The following is an 18,881-nucleotide window of genomic DNA, read 5'->3' as shown; positions in this document are numbered from 1 at the left end:
TATTGTGTTAACTTTGTTAACCAAGCTCAACCAATGAAAATCAATCTTTTCTTTAGGTTCACATACATCTCATATGTTAATGACAAGGGTAATTAAGTAATTTTACCATTTTGTGCAACTCTCATATCATTAATTAGGAGTTACAAAATATAAAAATCCCATAATTGATGATGATTTAATATTGATCTTCTTTTTCAATATGTGATTATTTTTGAAATTTGATTTATCTATCTATAATGTTATTGAATTTGTGATTGTTAAAAAATTTCCTATAGTAAAGTTTTCGATATCGTCCAAGCTAATATAGATAAACCCATTGGAAAACAGATCTACAACAATGAGAATGAGAAGGTTAAAATGGTTTACGATGACAATCGGACTTCGAGTTCCGGAAGTGAAGACAATGATCAAAGCGTTTATATTGGTAATGGATTAATATGATATTGCATTCGTTTTAATCGACAGTTCTCACATTTGACAGTTCTCACTTATCTTGCAAAAAAGGTGACTGCATCTGACCTGTTGAACAACTTCTGTATATTCAGGAGCTGGCTCTGTTTAGAGATTCAATCAGTTTACATGTGAAGACAGATGAAGCTATCACATAGTGCACTAGATGTTCATATGAAGACAAAGGGACACACACAGACATATGAAGACATATGAACACATCGGAAACCACATAGCCTTAGATGCCGTAATTCATAAGTGTTCATGTCTATTCAAGTCACTAGATGTTTATATTAATCCATATATACACACACACAGAACATGTGAAGACATATGAATACGTATGAAAACATACAACCCTAGATGCCTTGGTTCATACGTGTTCATGTACATACAACAGAGTTGGCTCATGAATATACATAAGATGTTTATACGGTTCACATGTTGTTCATATGGTTCACATGTTGCTCATATGTTTATATATATATATATATATATATGTGTGTGTGTGTGTGTGTGTGTGTGTGTTCATATGGTTCTTGCATTAACAAAAAGAATGAGATTTTTTGATTTTGTAACTCCCAATTAATAATATGGAGTTACATAAAAAAGAAAAATACTCTTTTCCCCTTTGTTCACATATGTTTTTAGAAATTATAAATTTAAAAAATTAATTTTTTATCATGATTAATCACAACCGTTTATTGTAAGAATCAATGACCAAGATTGGTTAACAAAGTTAACACAATAATTTTGGTTAACCTTTGAAGCAACCCCTATATATATATATATGTAAAAATATTTTTTTTACAAGTTTTTTCATCAAAGACTGTGATTTTAGCTATTGTTTCATATATGTTTGTGTTCATATGGTGAAAAATATCCATGTGAAACTTTTTTTGTTGGTTCACTTAGTGAAACAAAAAATGTACGGTTTTTTTTTACAATGTGAAATAAATGCATGTAAAACTATCGCATTATGCCACAAACATATGTGAAATAATATCTTAAATTTTAACACTTGATGGAAAAATCGTGCATAAAAATATTTGGTTCTCACAGGTTTATAATGTTTTTCCGGTTCTCATTTGATTTAACCCCTATATATATATTACTAATATTTACGATATTGTTTTCATATGTTATTTGTGTGTAGTTTATTTTAAGAAATTAAAAAACCATATGACCAATTGGTTGAAATTTGAATCAAGATATTGCATGGATCTAATCTGACCCAGTGGATGCCGATAATAATATCAAGAGAATGGAACCAATCAAATCTTATATTGTATTGGATTGGATCGGTTGCCCAATATTACGGGAAAAAGCTACTTCAACTGAATAAATTTTTTTAGTAACAAGAACCCTTCTGACATCAGTTTATGTATACGTTAGTTTATGCACATGTCAACTTATGTATCTAGACTAATCTGATTCTATGAAACCTTAAAATTAACAACTAAAAAAATGATGAGTTCGTTAAAAAGTTATACAAAATAAATATTAAGATGTAGTATTTGAATCGCTAAGAGATGAATTCTGTTTGGCAAAAAAAGAGTGTCTCTTAGTGGTTTCTAAAATCATTTGAACGATTTTGTGTCTTGAGCCTCACTTAACCATTCAGCGCCCTAATTTTATTTTGAACAATTACCAAACAATTATATTTCATTTTGCCCTACATCACAAGAGCATCTTAATTATTATGACCACTTAATCATTCTGCACTAAACCATTCAACATTTATCAAACAGTCCCCTAATACCTTTTATCAGAAATTATTATTTCTTAAAAGCCATTTTCATGTTTTTAGACAAACATTTCATTTTAGAAAAAACCAATCATGTGAAATTGCTTTTGCAAAAAGCAAATCTTGAGGATGATCTTGTCCTTTTGCAAAAAAAGATGTTGAGTAAAATACGAATTTGATCTCTAAGATACGTCAAAGATTTGTGGATTTGGTTTCGTAACTTTATTTATTACAAAAAAACCTTCCATATGTGCAGTTTTTTTTTATGGATATGGTCTTTTACGCTAACGACTGTCCACTTTCTCCGTAAAGCTCATGGGCGTTATAGTCTTTTTCACTTTTTTCTTCTTTTATTTTTATCATTTTTAATCAATTATATATGTTTTTCTTGAAATCGAAGTCATCCCTATTGTTTGATCCTTATGTTTCCCGTTGTTTGAAATATTCCTGTCATTTGAAATCGAACCAGAAGTCGTGCTTGTGGTTCGATCTCTGTGCTTCGTCGTTTGAAATCGAAGCAGATCTGAAATCCAAGTCATCCATGTGATTCGATCCATGTAACTCCATCGATCCCCCTCTAAGTTACGTTTTTCTTTTCATTAGGGTTTGAATGTGATTTCTTTAGATTAATGGTTTGAGTTCATATTCGAGGATTCTGATCTAGATCTCAGGGTTTTACTTACAAATACTTTGAACAGTAAAGGAGATAAATATAAATCTTATATAAAATGATAAAGTAGATGAAGATTCATATAATATGAAGATTGTTCTTGATTAAATGAAGAAATTTAATTAGAAAATGTTTAAATGGTGAAAAATGGTGAAGGACCAAAATACCCTTGAGTTTAACGGTTAAAATAGGCGGCCGCTAGTGTGAAGGGCCATATTTGTAAAAAATGCAAATGTGAAAGGTTCTTTTGTAATAAACAAAGTTAACAAAAACAAATCCGTAATTTACTCAAAAATAATTGTTATCCACCTTCCACTCCTTTCTTTTATTTTTCCTCTTAAAATCATAACTTTGAATAATTAACATCATAAACATTACATACGTAAACCACTTTATTTGATGTAAATTTATTTTATATATTTATAAACTTGGATTCCGAAAAAAAAAAAGTGGAGGTGAGAAACATGAGAATAAAAACTAAACATTAAAATGAAAATTTATATCGTTGCATTGCGTGAATACTCTTCTAGTGTGTATATGTATGCATACACACACACACACACACACATATATATATATATATATATATATAGATACACACACATAGAGAATGGTTCAAACGAGAACACTCATATTTTATGAGAATACAAGAACACTTCTGGACTTCCAAATTAATTAACACATAATGAAAATTATAATAAATGAAAATAAATTAGTATTTATCCATATTTTCCGTTTTCTTAGATTTATCTTTATCTTTTAAATGTTGATGCATCTCTTGACGATAATGATTTGATTTTCTGGTGATAATGTTTTAATAAATTTAAGATTTTTTATGATGTGATTTTGCTGTGATAATCATCTGATATATTATGTGATTTTGTTGTGATAACATTATGATAATGTTGCGATAATCGAAAACCAATGATGATTACGTCTACAATCATCGATATGTCTGTTCACTATGTGATTTTATTGTGATAATGATTGATATCAACAAATATATTATTTGTAAGTAATTTTATGGACAAGGATGTCACCAAGATTACAGATAAATACGAATTCACATGATTATCTATATTATATTATAAAATATTTGATAAAAAATATTAAAAACTATTTTTATGCATAAAGTATTGTTTATTAATGCATATTACTTAAAATTCAAGATTACAAATAAACTTTGCGTAAGTACAACTTGTGAAAGCTTCATGTTTGGATTCGTATAACTAACTGCAGATAACATAATCAAATACAAGATAAACATTTCATATATAAAAAATCCAAAATATAATTAAGATAATCATTAAGTTATAACAGAATACTTAATTATTATTCTTATAAAAAAATATTATATAATTAAATCAAAAATAAATTACTTCGTTATTTAAATATAAATTAAATTATAATAATAAAAAATGCATTAAATAAATTACACAAAAAACAAGAACTTTCAAATAGTTAATTTGATATATTTATTTTCAAAAATTTATGATATTTTCAAATTTAAAACATTATTCCTTTCTCAAAAACCACATAAAAACCATATTAGAACATCTACAGAGCCGAAATAAAATGAAACATTAAAATCGAGATATATCTCGCTGCATTGTGCGGGTACTCTTCTAGTTCTTAATTAATTACTTTATTTTCTTTTAATTTCAATTATTGGTTAATAAGTTTTTAGAGGTCTATAAATGTTCTCGCATTCTCATAAAACAAGGGTGTTAATATTAGGTTTAAGGGAAAATCATAAAAAAAAAACCGGTGAACACCCTAATAACCATTAATCTGTACAATCAATTTTGTCGGCTAGGAACATATGTATAACATGCATATGTGCATAGAAACCATGAAACATATTCAATACTTGTATGCATATGTGTATAAAACATTAAATACCATGAAACATCTTCAATTACTCGTATACACATACACATACACATACTGTACAAATAAATGTTATTAGTAATACAAATAATACAACGTTATTGTTTTAATAACTTTATATCATATCAGTATTAAAATACCAGTCTTTTATAATTAATTTATATTTATATTTTGGAAAGAAGGATGCATCTTCTTTTGATAAGAATTCTATTGAAGTGTATTTGGACTTATATGACCACATCATTCAAGGATTTGTTTGGTCTTTAATGGATAGGGTTGTAGATCTTGTTCAAACTTTATATGCATTGCCAATTTTCAAAGATTGTGTTCATTCATTAAAAGTTCCTTAGGTTTATTAAAATACAGCGTTTTATATCTGATCAAACATGTAAGAAGAATAATATATCTGATACAAAAAACGATGAAAAAGATGCCTAATTCTTTACATATTTCCATAAAATTTTGCTTTCCAAAACAAAGCACATGCCCTTCATACTCACAAACTCATTAAACACGATATCTGAATTACGAAAATGATTTACGATAATACGTAAGTTTAGTCTATTATTTTTTATTTTACCAGATAAAATTTGTTTGTTAAACTTCATCAAATCTTAGGGGCCATTTACCCAAACGCTTACCCACTTACAGGTAAGACTCGTGTAAGAGTGTAGTCGTCTATCAAACGGTATTGTATGCAACAATTTACCCGGTAAATGCTTACTGAGTAAGACTCTCCATCATTAATATTGTTCTTATCCGGTAAGATTTTCGACCCTCATCATTTTTATCTGATAAGGTAAATGACCGAAAAAATATAGAAAAAAATTTCGTTTTGGTTTATCTTCTGAAACACGTGTAAGAACATATTTTATATTATAAAATAAAAATAAATTAAATAATTTAAGTAATTAAATAATATGTATTGGAAGAACTTGTGAATGTTCATGCACCCAATTTATCCAAGTTCCAAAATTGCAAAGCCGGTGGGGGTTACAATTCCATCACAAAATGGATCTTCTCTGTCGAATTAAATTGTTAAAATAATAATTTTAATTTCCAGTTATACTTTTTAAAATTGATACTAAACGAAGATTTTGTTTCATTAATATTAAGAGGCTGTTTATTTGCGGCTTAATTAGGTTTATTGATCTATCTAGTTTATTTGCATAGTTCATTTGGGTTGTTTACTTACGGCTTATTCGTACAGAACATGACTTAATCACACAGATAGAAATGATGTGTTGTCCCTATTTAGCCACAAAAATAACACCCCTACCTCTTATTTAAAGCACCGCCTCCTTCCAATATGAGACACCCCATCATCGGCCTTTTTATGATTTTTTGTATTGATGTTCAAATAATTAATATTGGAGGATAAATCGGTCATTTATGTTATTCAGATTGTTGATTAAGATAAAAAAGTAAACGACAACACCCATTTATTCAGACAAACAAATTTATCCATATACGACTTAATTAAAAATTGGCGATCTCAGTTTAAATTCAAGGGGGTGTTTGGTTAGAGATATTAAGTAGTAATCAATGAGAATGAAAATAAAAGAAATTGTTTGATTTTCTATGATAAAATTTTATTTAAAGTTTATCTGATTTTTACATAAAAAAGTCGAGAATTATCATTTTGATTGTTTAAAAGTTCGTTGAGATATTTAATATTTTAATATCTATACTATATTATAAAGCATTTAATAAAAACTCTTAAAAATCATTTTTATGCATGACGTACTGTTTATTAATGTATATTACTTAAAATTCAATATTACAAGTAAATTGTGCATAAGTACAACTTATTAAAGCTTCATGTTTGAATTTGTGTAACTAACTGTATATAAACATAATCAAATAGATGATAAATATATATCATTTTAAATATAAGAAACATAAAATATAATTAGGATAATCGTTGACTTCTAACAAAATACTTGATTATTATCTTTATAAAAATGATATTATTAAATCAAAAATAAAAAATAAATTAAAGAAATACATAAAAAAAAAAGAAATTTTAAATAGTTAATTTAGTGCTAATATCAATATTTTTTTCTATTTTTTATGATATATCTTCATATTTATATTTTATTCAAAAACAAAAACATTGTCATTTTCTCAAAATCATATAAAACCGTATTATAACATTGACTAAGACAAAAAAATAAAACGAAACATTTAAATCAAAATGTATCTCGTTGCATTGTACGGGTACATTTCTAGTAATTAATAATAATAGTATTTTCAACAACTATGCTATAATTTTTTTAAATATAGTATTAAAAGTTAAAAGGGTTGTTTGAGAGTTGTTGAATGTTTTGATGCATGATTATTAAGTAGTCAGAATAATTAAAAGAATCTTATGATATATATAAAATGAAATACGGTTGTTTGGTAATTGTTCATGATAAAATTAAGACGTTGAATGGCTTAGGGAAGCCCAATATACAAAATTATTTAAAATGTTTTAGAACCATTAACAGACAGATTTTTTTTACTAAACAAAATTCACTTTTTAACAATTCAGATTTTGTCTTTTAATAAAACTATTAAAAGGTGAACAAACAACTCTAAAAACTCAAAAAAAAATTACATCCAATTCTAATGGCTAAATTATTTTAGCAACTCTAGTATTAAATACATTATTAAATTAATTTATACATTTAATAAAATATTATTTTTCTTTCACAAACATTTATTATTTTCAACACTTCTTATTGGTGGAAAATAATTAAAATATTATTTCTCTATCATGTATTAAATTCTATAAATTTCTCTAAATTTATAGATTTTCATATTCTCTCTCTTCTTTATTCTATTTTACCATACAATATAACATAGTTGTCAGAACATAAAACTCTCGTAAATCACCAAAATTTATATTATAGAATAGTTGTTGAGATGTTTTCAGAACATCTACAACAGGTGCACTGTATTTTATCTGTTTTATTCCAAATTCGTATATTTTTTCGTTCCTTCTCAAAAAATGTATTCTATTTTTAAGAATAACTTTTTACAGTTGTTCGAGCAAACTTTTTCCAAATCTCCATAATTTCTAAAATAACATAACTTGTTAGAGTAAAATCGACGTCATCCTCTGAAGAACTTCCTTAGTTCTGAAAAAGGGACCCAATTACCGGTAGGGTTGGGATCCGGTGTCTGACCACCTTGTACGCACCTGGACTAATTGCAGGAACGACTTGTCCCGCGACCGGATGTCGCTACCAAAATCATATGTGGTTTTAAACGTAATTTTAGAGTAAAATCATATTTAATTTGACTATTCTCGTGTTATCTTATTTAGTTAGTTTTTTCATTTGAACCAGACTCTCTCTACATGTAGAAACGAAATCCATGAAACACATCGAGAAAAAGGTAATTTATTTTAAGAAAATCTATTGAAGATGAAAGTAACTTGTTTTAAAAAGAACAGATTGTATGGAAAAATAACATACTTTAACTTGATTCCTATTTTTGATACATATTTCTAAAACTTTTATTTTAATAAATAAAATATAAAGTTTTAAACATTTAAGTATCCGGATAATAAATTGAAACATTAACATATTAAAATAATAATTTCCAACAACGATTAGAAAGCCATGATAAATGGGAATTGGATGGTATTTTTCTTTGAAAGATTAAAAAAGAATCTACCATTCAGTCCTGGTTTCACTCATTGATTGTCTGAACCGCCTTCACATATTTCTCTCCCTTTTTCCTCAAAGAATCCTCTTCGTCTCTTCCACCCACACGCCACTCCCCACCCAAAAACACACACTCAATCTTCAATCTGCATAAAATCATCATATTTTCATTTCTAACCAACTAAAATCAACCATGTCTTCTCCAAGCAAACGCAGGGAAATGGATTTGATGAAGCTGTAATTCCACCAATTTCCCTTTTTCTTTTAAGATTTCTTCAAGAATCTCAACTTATTGTTCCTCTTTTTTTTGTTCTGATTGATTTTGTCGATTAGGATGATGGGTGATTATAAAGTGGAAATGATGAATGATGGTATGCAAGAGTTTTATGTCCAGTTTCATGGACCTAAAGACAGTACGTTTCGTAACCCCATCTGTTCCTCTCTTTTTTCCTTTCTCTTTTTTGATTATATACCAACGTAAATCCCTTTAATTTTCAGCTGATTTGATTATAATCTTTGTGGGTATTTGTCTGAATGCAAAGTAAATTGGGAAAAATGTGATCTTTGTGGCTGTATGACGATGGTTTCCAGTTCTTTGCTCCATTGTGTTGAAATAGGGTTCATACAGCTTAACCCCATCAATTTGTGTTCTTGGTGTTAGGTTAACTTGAACCTAATTTTATGTTCTTCCTTTTAGGGGTTAGGGGTTATGTTGTATTTCTTTTGTTCCACAATTGGAGCTCCTAAAATTCAATGATTAGTGAGAGTAAAGATGGTTCTTTTGAGTCATTTTGTTGTTCTGTTACAATCTTTTTGCCATTACTTGAATCCCTCTTTCAAATCTTCTTGGATATGATGATACTTTTGATTGTAAAATTGGGTGAAATGGGTCCTACTACACTAGTAATGGGTCTTGTTTTGGTACAAAAAGAAAAATGAAATGTGAACATCAGTTGTTGAGAGGGAGTAGTATGGTTCAGGGGTTTGGTTGGTTTTCCATCAAGTTCTGTACCGATAAAGTTGTTCATGTGGATTAGTCTGTTGTATGGATTGGTAAAGTTTTTGTTTGAAAGGGTTTTTAGTGGACAAAAGAAGCGTGTTTTTAATTGGGAGGGACAAGTTTGTGAAGAACTTGGCTTTCTGTCTAAAGCTCTCTCCCTAGAAGCTTACTGAATAGGCCACTTTCTATATCATTAAGCCACTTCCAAACAGTCATGTCTAGCTGAACGAATACGTTGTGAGTCATTAAGCTCATTAAGCTGCTAACATAAAGACCCTTAGAGCCTTTCTCTAAAAGCATAGAAGTCTAGATGTGCTTTTCTTGTTTATTCTGCATCATCTCAGAATCTGAATACCCAATTAGATCAAAAGCCGAGTTTCTGTTTGGAAGGGTTTTTTAATAGACAAAAGAAGCGAGTTTTTTATTGGGAGGAACATGTTCGTAAAAAACTTGGCTTTCTGCATAAAGCTGTCCTAGATGGTTACTAAATAAGCCACTTTGTATATCATTAAGTCACTACCAAACAGTCATGTATAGCTGACCGCATAAGCTGTGAGTCCTTTTAAGCTCATTAAGCTGCTAACAAAGCCTTCCTTTAAAAGCATGGAAGTCCTGTTGTGCTTTTCTTGTTTAGTCTGCATCCCGTGTCAGAATCTGAATACCCAATTAGAGCAAAACCTGAGTCATTCGGATACCAACAGTTTTTGTGTTTTAACATCAACCATAAATGTTGACCATTTGCAAATTTGGTGTGGCAGGCCCTTATGATGGAGGTGTTTGGAGAATTAGGGTGGAGTTGCCTGATGCATATCCATATAAATCTCCATCAATTGGCTTTATCAACAAAATTTACCATCCAAATGTGGATGAAATGTGAGCTTCTTTAACTATAAATCCAATTAAACTGAAATATAGTTTACGATAATTCATTCTCATCAAGAACAAATCCGACTATTTGCAGGTCAGGATCGGTTTGTTTAGATGTTATCAATCAAACTTGGAGTCCGATGTTTGGTAAATCAGCTTGTCACCATCATCGTCGTTATTTCTTTATAAATTTTTGTGGTGGTTAATCAAGTTTTAACTGTTATCTGCAGATTTGGTGAATGTTTTCGAAGTTTTTCTTCCTCAACTTCTTTTGTATCCGAACCCATCTGATCCCTTGAATGGAGACGCTGCAGCACTGATGATGCGAGACCGAACTGCATACGAGCAAAAAGTTAAAGGTATTTCTGAAATCGATTACTAATTCAGGGTTTGGCTTAAGGGGCTGTTTAGTTGGTTTTCTATTAAGTTATGCATGGATAAAGCTGTCAGTGTGGACTAATCCAAGTCTATAGGTTGGGAAGGTTTTTGTTAGGGAGGGTTTTTTTCATAAGCGTGCTTTTTAATTGGGAAGGACATGTTTGGAAAAAACGTGGCTTTCTGCATAAAGCTCCTCGCAGAAGCTTACTAGATGGTTGACCGAATAGTCATGCATGGTTGACCAAATAAGTTGTTAGTCCCATTTAGCTCATTAAGCTGCTAACAAACAAGCCCTAAATGTGCTGATATGTGAAGCTTCACTTTGGTTCATTCCAAAATAATTTTAACAATTTTTTCCTTGGGACATCACAAAATAAATACGATATTGCCCTTCTTGGCGAAGTTACGTCAAAGTTTATCTTTTTGCATACAAGTACCAAATGATGGTATTGATTTTGGTCCATAAGGTAGCGCTTGGTACGCAGATCAGACTGGTATTTGGCATGACTAGGATTGGCCAAGACTAGGTCAGACAAGTTGTCCTACATACAATATTGCACTTATTGGCGTAGTTACATCAAAGTTTACCTTTTTACATACAAGTACCAAATGATGCAACATTGGATACGACTGGACAGGACAAGAGAACAATACTGGACTGGACATGACAAGTTGTATGTCTGGTTTTTGGCACGACTAGGTTCGGACAAGTTTTCCTAAATACACTTGTGCCCTTCTTGGCAAAGTCAAGATCAAAGTTTACCTTTTTACATACAAGTACCAAATGATGCAGCATTTGGTATGCAAACTGGAATGGACAAGAGAACAATAATGGACATGACTAGTTGTCTGTCTGGTGTTTGGCACAACTAGGCCAGGACTGGCTGGACAAGTTGCCTCTAAATGTTTAATGATTTTATATGGTGGTTAGCGGTGGTGGAGGTAGAGAGGTTGCACACATTAAGAGAGGACCCCTATTGATTATACAATTAGGGGTTGTTTGTTTACCTCTTAATAATTCCATTAAGAGGCAGCATCTGAATCATTAAGATGTGAATCTTGTTTGGCAAAAAAAAGGTCTTTAATGGTTCTAAAACCCTCTGAATGATTTTGTATCATGGGTCTCCCTTAACTATTAAGCGTCCTAATTTCATTGTAAACAATTGCCAAACAATTATATTTCATTTTGCACAATATCATGAGAGCCTCTTAATCATTCTGACCACTTAATCATTCTGCACTAAACCATTCAGCAACTGCCAAACAGCCCCTTAAGAGAATGTTATATACTGTAAAAACCCGTCTCACATGGGTAGAAAAGTAGATTGGTGAACTCTTCATAAGATCAAAGTTATCGGGCATCAGTAACTTCCACCATAGTTTGAAGTTGAATCAGAAGTTATTGAGCCAACCTGCTGCTTTTTGCTTGGGGCGTTAAATATATTGAATTGAATCCTTGCAACATTTTTTTAAACTTTCCTTTTGTAGAATGAAGATGGATTGCTGTCTGTACATCTGTAAAACCGTAAAAGAACTCTTTTTGTTTGCCAAAAATAGTATGTTTTGTTTGTGTTGTTTTCAGAGTACTGTGAGCGATACGCAAAGCCAGAGGATGCTGGGGCTGTGCCTGAAGAAAAATCGAGTGATGAGGAACTGAGCGAAGCTGAATACGGTTCTAGTGATGAAGAAGTAGCTGGGAAAGCCGACCCGTAGGTGCACTCGTATCCGTGTCCGTATGTACATCATAACTAGTCTCTCTTTTAAGTCAAACATTTAGCCCTCTAGAGGCCAATTTGCTCCAATAATTCTTGTAAAAACTTGGTTTCTTTGTAACCTTTGTTGTTCATATTTGATTTATTCTAAAGTTTGGTGTCAAATACTATTTTCTGTTTCTGGGAAGTAATCAGATTTGGCATATTCAATATTATGGTTTATGGTGGGTTGGTTCACGTGAGACCAACCTGTTTTGGTGAGACCAATGAGACAATAAATAACACTGAACCTTCACAACACTGCGAAGACACAAAAACCCCGAGACTTCACAACGGTTTACCTTTTCAGTGCTTTGCTGTGAAGGTTCAGTGTTGTTTTTATAGTCTCACAGAAACAGTTTGGTTTCACATGATCCCAAGTCTTCAATGTAATATACAAGGTCAGGTTCGGTTGCAAACCCATCTTCGGTTGTAAACTAGGGGACAAAGGAGCGTGTGACGGGTTATTCATCATGAATGGTGTATCTTTAATCACGAATGGTTCATGAATGTGTACTTTCATTATTCATGATAAATGTAGACACCTGGGACACTTGTCGTGTTCTTGTCCCCTGACTAATTTATCAACTAGTTTGTCAAATATATATCAGTTAGATTATCATATTAAAATTTTATGCGATCGATGATCTTTAAAACCTAGGGGAAAAAACGATATGCTGTGCAAAACATGTGTAATTAAACATAGGACAAAATGCAAGAAAAAGTAACATACTTCGTAAATTTTCTTATTATAGTATTGTACTTTCAACTTTTCTTATTACAACAATGTACTTTTAAATTATTTTTTATTAGAACATTGTACTTTTAAAAATCTATCTATTATAGCAATGAGTAACTTTTTGATTTAAATTTGCCTATTATATCAGGTGTTCATGCCACCTCATGATACACGTATAACATATTGCTGACATGACATTTTTTTATTACAACATTATACTTTCAAACAATTTAACTATTATTTAATAAATATATGTAAAATTATACTTTTATTATTTAAAATATAATATCTTAATAAAAAATAATTTATTGTAATAAAAAATATATATATGGCTTGGTGGTATTTGAGCTTTTTGTTTTTTAGAAGGTCAGAGGTTCAAACTTTACCAATAGTGAGAAAATATGNTATATAATATTATAATAATTATTAATAAAAATAGGTTATTATTTTATATATTTATCCCCTAAAAATATGATTCATATAAAAGAAGATATATATATAATTGATATATTTATTTACAAATATTTTAAGTCCAACTTGAATGGATACAGCAGTGAGGCCAACTCGGACAGCACCCCATATGCTCTGTTTCAGCCGTTTCCTACTATCCCTTTATTCTTCCTCTTACGCAAACAAAACCAAACCAACTTCAAACCCTAGATCACCAAATACCTCTGTTGACCACCATTAAAGCGGCCTTCCAGAACCATTCTTTCCTTTCAGAACCTGTATCTTTTCTCATAAAATTTCTGCAATTCTTGGCAAAAAGATGACACTTTTTTTACAATCAAAGTCTCTCTCAAATGGGGTTTCCAAGAATCCTCACGATTTCATCAAACCAAACGTTGTAACCATTGATGTGGGTGGTCAACTCTTTCAAACCACCAAACAAACCCTAACCCTAGCTGGTTCCAATACCCTTTTCTCTAATCTCTTCAATTCTTCCCAACAAAACAACTCCATCCCATTTATCGACAGAGACCCAGAATTGTTTTCGATTCTCTTATCTCTTCTACGGACTGGAAATCTGCCATCGAAAGCCAAAAGCTTTGAAATTCAAGATATCGTTTTTGAAGCGAAGTTTTATGGGGTTGAAGATCTTCTTGTTCAATCTCAATCAAACCCATCTCAATTTGAAGCTTTTGATCTTGAAAAATCAATGATTTTGCCTCTTAGTGGCAGAGATTCACCTTCTGCCATCGCTACAACACCATTTGGGTCAGTTCATGTCTCGCATGGCAGCAAAATCACGTCTTTTGATTGGTCTTTGCAAAGAAAGTCAACCATTTTGACCCAATTCACAGCTGTTGATTCTTTATTAGCTTTATCATCAAATGTAGTTGCAGCTGGTGCCACTGATTTCTCTGGGTTGCAAATCATTGATCTTGAAATGGGTTTTGTTAAAAAGACTTTAAATTGGGAAAACGTGACGAAATCTGGTTCGACTGTTCAAGCAATTGGGACTTCCCCTGAGCTTTTGTTCACTAGTTTCGAATCAAGTCGTAGGAATTCGAACTCGATCTTGGTCTATGATCTCAATGACAGCTTTAAAGTCGTATCCGAAATCGGGCATAATGAAATCTTTGGTGCTGATCTTGATTCAGCGATTCCATCCACAAAATTGAATTGGGTTTCAAGTCTTAATCTGTTAATGGCTTCTGGGTCTCATAGTGGACCATCTGGGATTTCTGGAAACATCAAGTTTTGGGATATAAGGTCCGGGAATCTCGTTGTGGAGATCAAAGAAAAAGCCGATTGCTTTTCGGATATCACGGTTTCCGATACCCTTTCGGCCGTTTTCAAGATTGGGATGAACTCGGGGGAAGTTTCCTATATTGATTTTAGGAACATCTCGTCCGATACTTCGTGGAATTGTCTTGGCGATTCAAGAAAAGCGATGAATGTGAAGAAAGAAGGGTTTGGTTGCAAGATTGAAAACCATGGGAATCAAGTTTTTTGCAGTAAAGAAGGCGAATTGGAGCTATGGTCCGAGGTTTTGATGGGTTCATCGACAACGAGTAAAAATGGGGAAGAAGAGAGAATCTTTAAGCAGAACGTATTGGGTCGGTCAAAGGATATCGGAGGCAATAGGATCACGAATCTCGGGTTTGGTGGAAACAAAATGTTCGTTACTAGAAAAGATCAGCAATGCGTCGAGGTTTGGCAAAGCTCCGTAAGAAGGTTTTGATCATTAGGAGTTCAGTATGAACTACTGAACTGTAGTTCTGAGTCCTGGTCCAGATATTCTTACCCAAACAGTATGAATCTCGGACCAGGACTCGGTATTAGCTAAAACTCAAATCCCAGTTCATTTTTTATGTAATAACCTGAAACAAAATGATTGATTGTTAGTTTGTGTACATTATTGGTTGGTGTAGTGATACCTTTTTCCATTTGTATTGTAATGTGTAGAATTATGTGCTTGATATGGATGTTTTGGTTTGGATGCTTAGAATCATTTTGAATCTATTAAATTTACATTTAAAATATAATTTAAAATAATGGGTTGTTTACCAAAACTTTAAAATATACTTTAAAATCAGGGTAAACTATCTGATTATAATAAGAGAGTTCTGGTTGAATGGCCGTTTACCAAATACTTGTCCAGTAAGCGTTTTTGAGTAAAATTTAACGATATCGTTTACTTACTGGGTAAGATTTTAGTCCACAAAAAGGGTATCTTATGCAATAATTTACCCGGTAAGCGCTTACCGTGGTAAGAGTTGTCGTCCTCACTTACCGGGTAAGACTCTTGGTCCTTGTCCCACTCTTACTGAATAAGATTATTGGTCCTTATCATATTCATTCGGTAAAGTAATGTGACTTGATGTTCACTTACTTGAGTAAGCGTTTGGTAAATGATACCTCAGTGTTGATTACAAATTTAATATTTACTGTATGTTTTGTATTAACTGCTGACCAAGTAAAAGTTATTATTAATGTGTATAGGGGTATAACCGGGCCGGTGACCTCTTATTCTGATAAGGAGCATATCAACCTCTTACCGGGGAAAGATGATGGTCAATAATGAAATTAAGAGGTCAACTTTCTTTTTGGTAAAAAAGTCATTTCTTATTAAGGTAAGAGTCTATTACACTTGATAGCCGATAAGAGGTAATAAGAAGCAAGTAACCAGGCCCAAATCAAAGCTATTTTTAGTTTAAGATCTTGAAAAAAAGATTTAAAAGCTATTTTTAGTTGAGATCTTAAAATATAGGAACTAGGGTATTCGTGTATATTCGGTTTGAGCATTTCTCCAAACTACAAATCGTATCGAAAAAAACTGCACCACAAAATGCGGTGCAGTTTGTACCTATCGAACTTTATGTCTACAATCCAATAATTATAAGTTTGAAAAATACATTGTAATATCAACAATAACGTGACCATAGTCCAAAAAAATAAATTTATAATAAGTTTTAGTTCATCTGATTCCCGAATACATATTGCATAATTATATACACTCTAAGAAGTAAAAACAATTAACTTCAAACTAAATTGGACCATGGTCAAATAGAATTTAAAAAAAATATAAAATATGCAGTGTGGTTTGAACCGCAGTTTGATAACTCAAAACCGCAAACCGTATCACATAGTGCGATTTGATAAAAATGCAAACCACACTGCGGATGTTCTAAACCATGCTTTGCGATGTGATATGGACAGTTTGTGCCGTTTAAATGTACACCTAATAGAAACAAGGCATAACCCGTTTGCATCGCATTAAACTGCACGATTTAGAAGTTTTGTTGTACGATTTGCGGCTTGAATTTTTTTTTTCCCAAACCATATTGTGAGGTTTGGTAATTTAGTGATGGCCAAAAACCGGTCTCGGGCCAGGCCGGTCCTTATTGGTCTCGGGATTCAACAGTGTCGGTCATAACTGGTCTCGGTCTCAGTTGAAAATACTAAGCCCGATTAAGCATTCTTATAACCAGTTATGATTAGTCGGTCTCAGTCCCAACTGGTCCCGACCAAAAAATATATTTTTTTAATTTTTTTTATTGATAGATTTTTATTACATTATAAAATATGTAATTTGGTCACTCAAATACACTTTAAAAATGCATTTTATTATAATTAAAACTGATAATTATGAACGTTTTTGCGTTCTATAAGTTAGTATGTAAATCCTTCAACCATGACACTTATATATAGAGTTTAGAAGGCAAAAAAGGGTCATAAATGGTCATATAACAACTATATTTTTCCAAAAAAAAAATGGCTACTTTTCTAAAAACCGGGCCGGGCCAATCTGGCCCCTCGAAACCATCCAAAACCATAACCAGTCCCGGTCGACGGTCCTATAACCGGTCCTCTAGTTGTCCAATGAGCTGGGCCACTTTGGCCATCACTATTTGGTATTATAAATTTTATTAATGGTCCATGATAAGTGCTAGTCCAGCCCAGTAGGTCTCCTAAGAGCTAAAACGCTCTTGCAAGTCTCTTAACTCCATTATAACACTACAAGTCAATGACGTCTATATTTAGGGGTAGCCATTTTGTATGAAATGAAACCAGACAACATGTGTACCAGTCATGTCTATAGCTAACAGTCGATTTGTAGTATCATACAAAATATGCAGACTTGGTTGGTACACAGTATCAAAAGTTGCATATGATACCAACTTATTTAATTATTTACTAGTTTTAGTATCTTTTATGTATCAAATATTAAAAACTATAACTTTTAACTATTTTTGTTTGAACATTCAAATGTTTACACGTTTTTTTCCTTACAATTAGAAACCTGTAAACATTACATGTATTATCTGAAAACATAAATTTAAACAAACCGACAAATTTTTATATATGTAACTTGAAGTTTGTATAAAACCAGTACCAACATGTAACAACCGAAAATAATTGGTACCAAATATATTTGTTTGCGAGGAAAAAACTTGGTAGCATACCTAGTCCATCCTCAATATTGTTCTTTATATTTTAAATATTAATATTATATTGACTTTATATAATTATTATACATATTAATTCATATTTAATATATTAATTAATATTTTGAATTAAGTTTAGTAGTTTATTTATTTTGTGTAAATTATAAATTAAATTTAATTAATTCAAATTATTAATACAAAATTAAAAAATATATAATAAATTAAAAAGGTATTGTGTTGGTATGTATGATTCATAAATATTTGAAAAAGAAAAGAGGCATCCACCACCAAATATATTAAAGTAGCATTGTCCCCATTATATATTATTGGGGTTTTTTTATAATTAAATATTAAATAAATAAATTTTATTCCCAAATAATTAAATTTTAAAATTAAATAATAACAAAACAAAAAATGGGTTTCACTTGTTTTGGATTGTGCTTTTTAACTATAAATGTTGGATTTTTAAGATAACACAAAACAAAAAATGCCATTTTTTAAGGATCTTTTTGTTTTTATTTTTTACTATAAATTAAAAAAATATGATATATATATATACTTATTGCTCAAAATAAAACATATATAAATATCAGGTACGATACAAATTTATAAAAAAAAATTAATTTTAAATAATTAATTGCACTTGTATAATTTTGATATTTTTGAAGATTACAAACGTCTGAATTATATTATGAACCAAATAATCTACTTGATTTACATGATAAGAATATTCCAAAAACCGGGTTATATTTTCATACAAAACGTGTTATATTACCTTAGGAACCACGCAAATTCGAGAAAATCAATAATGCATGGTGATGCATGCTTATTCTATATT

The 18,881-nt window shown here is 31.1% G+C and overlaps 2 protein-coding genes across 2 annotated transcripts; both read left to right on the top strand.

Annotated features, from left to right (window-relative positions):
• Positions 1–8,567: 8,567 nt before the first annotated feature.
• Positions 8,568–12,580, top strand: LOC112528098 (ubiquitin-conjugating enzyme E2-23 kDa-like). The gene is made up of 6 exons (XM_025139021.1): positions 8,568–8,650; positions 8,747–8,826; positions 10,172–10,286; positions 10,375–10,427; positions 10,511–10,639; positions 12,241–12,580. The coding sequence occupies exons 1-6, from the start codon at positions 8,607–8,609 to the stop codon at positions 12,369–12,371; spliced, it is 552 nt and encodes a 183-aa protein (XP_024994789.1). The 5' UTR covers positions 8,568–8,606; the 3' UTR covers positions 12,372–12,580.
• A 1,150-nt stretch (positions 12,581–13,730) lies between these two features.
• Positions 13,731–15,600, top strand: LOC112528788 (BTB/POZ domain-containing protein At5g41330-like). The gene has a single exon (XM_025139865.1). The coding sequence runs from the start codon at positions 13,918–13,920 to the stop codon at positions 15,334–15,336; it is 1,419 nt and encodes a 472-aa protein (XP_024995633.1). The 5' UTR covers positions 13,731–13,917; the 3' UTR covers positions 15,337–15,600.
• The last annotated feature ends 3,281 nt before the right edge of the window (positions 15,601–18,881 follow it).

Source organism: Cynara cardunculus (assembly GCF_001531365.2).
Source record: "Cynara cardunculus var. scolymus isolate 2C chromosome LG 15, CcrdV1, whole genome shotgun sequence".
In the NCBI taxonomy this organism is placed as follows: domain Eukaryota; kingdom Viridiplantae; phylum Streptophyta; class Magnoliopsida; order Asterales; family Asteraceae; genus Cynara; species Cynara cardunculus.
Note: the sequence above shows the minus strand (reverse complement) of the source record. Positions and strands in the feature narration are given on the sequence as shown.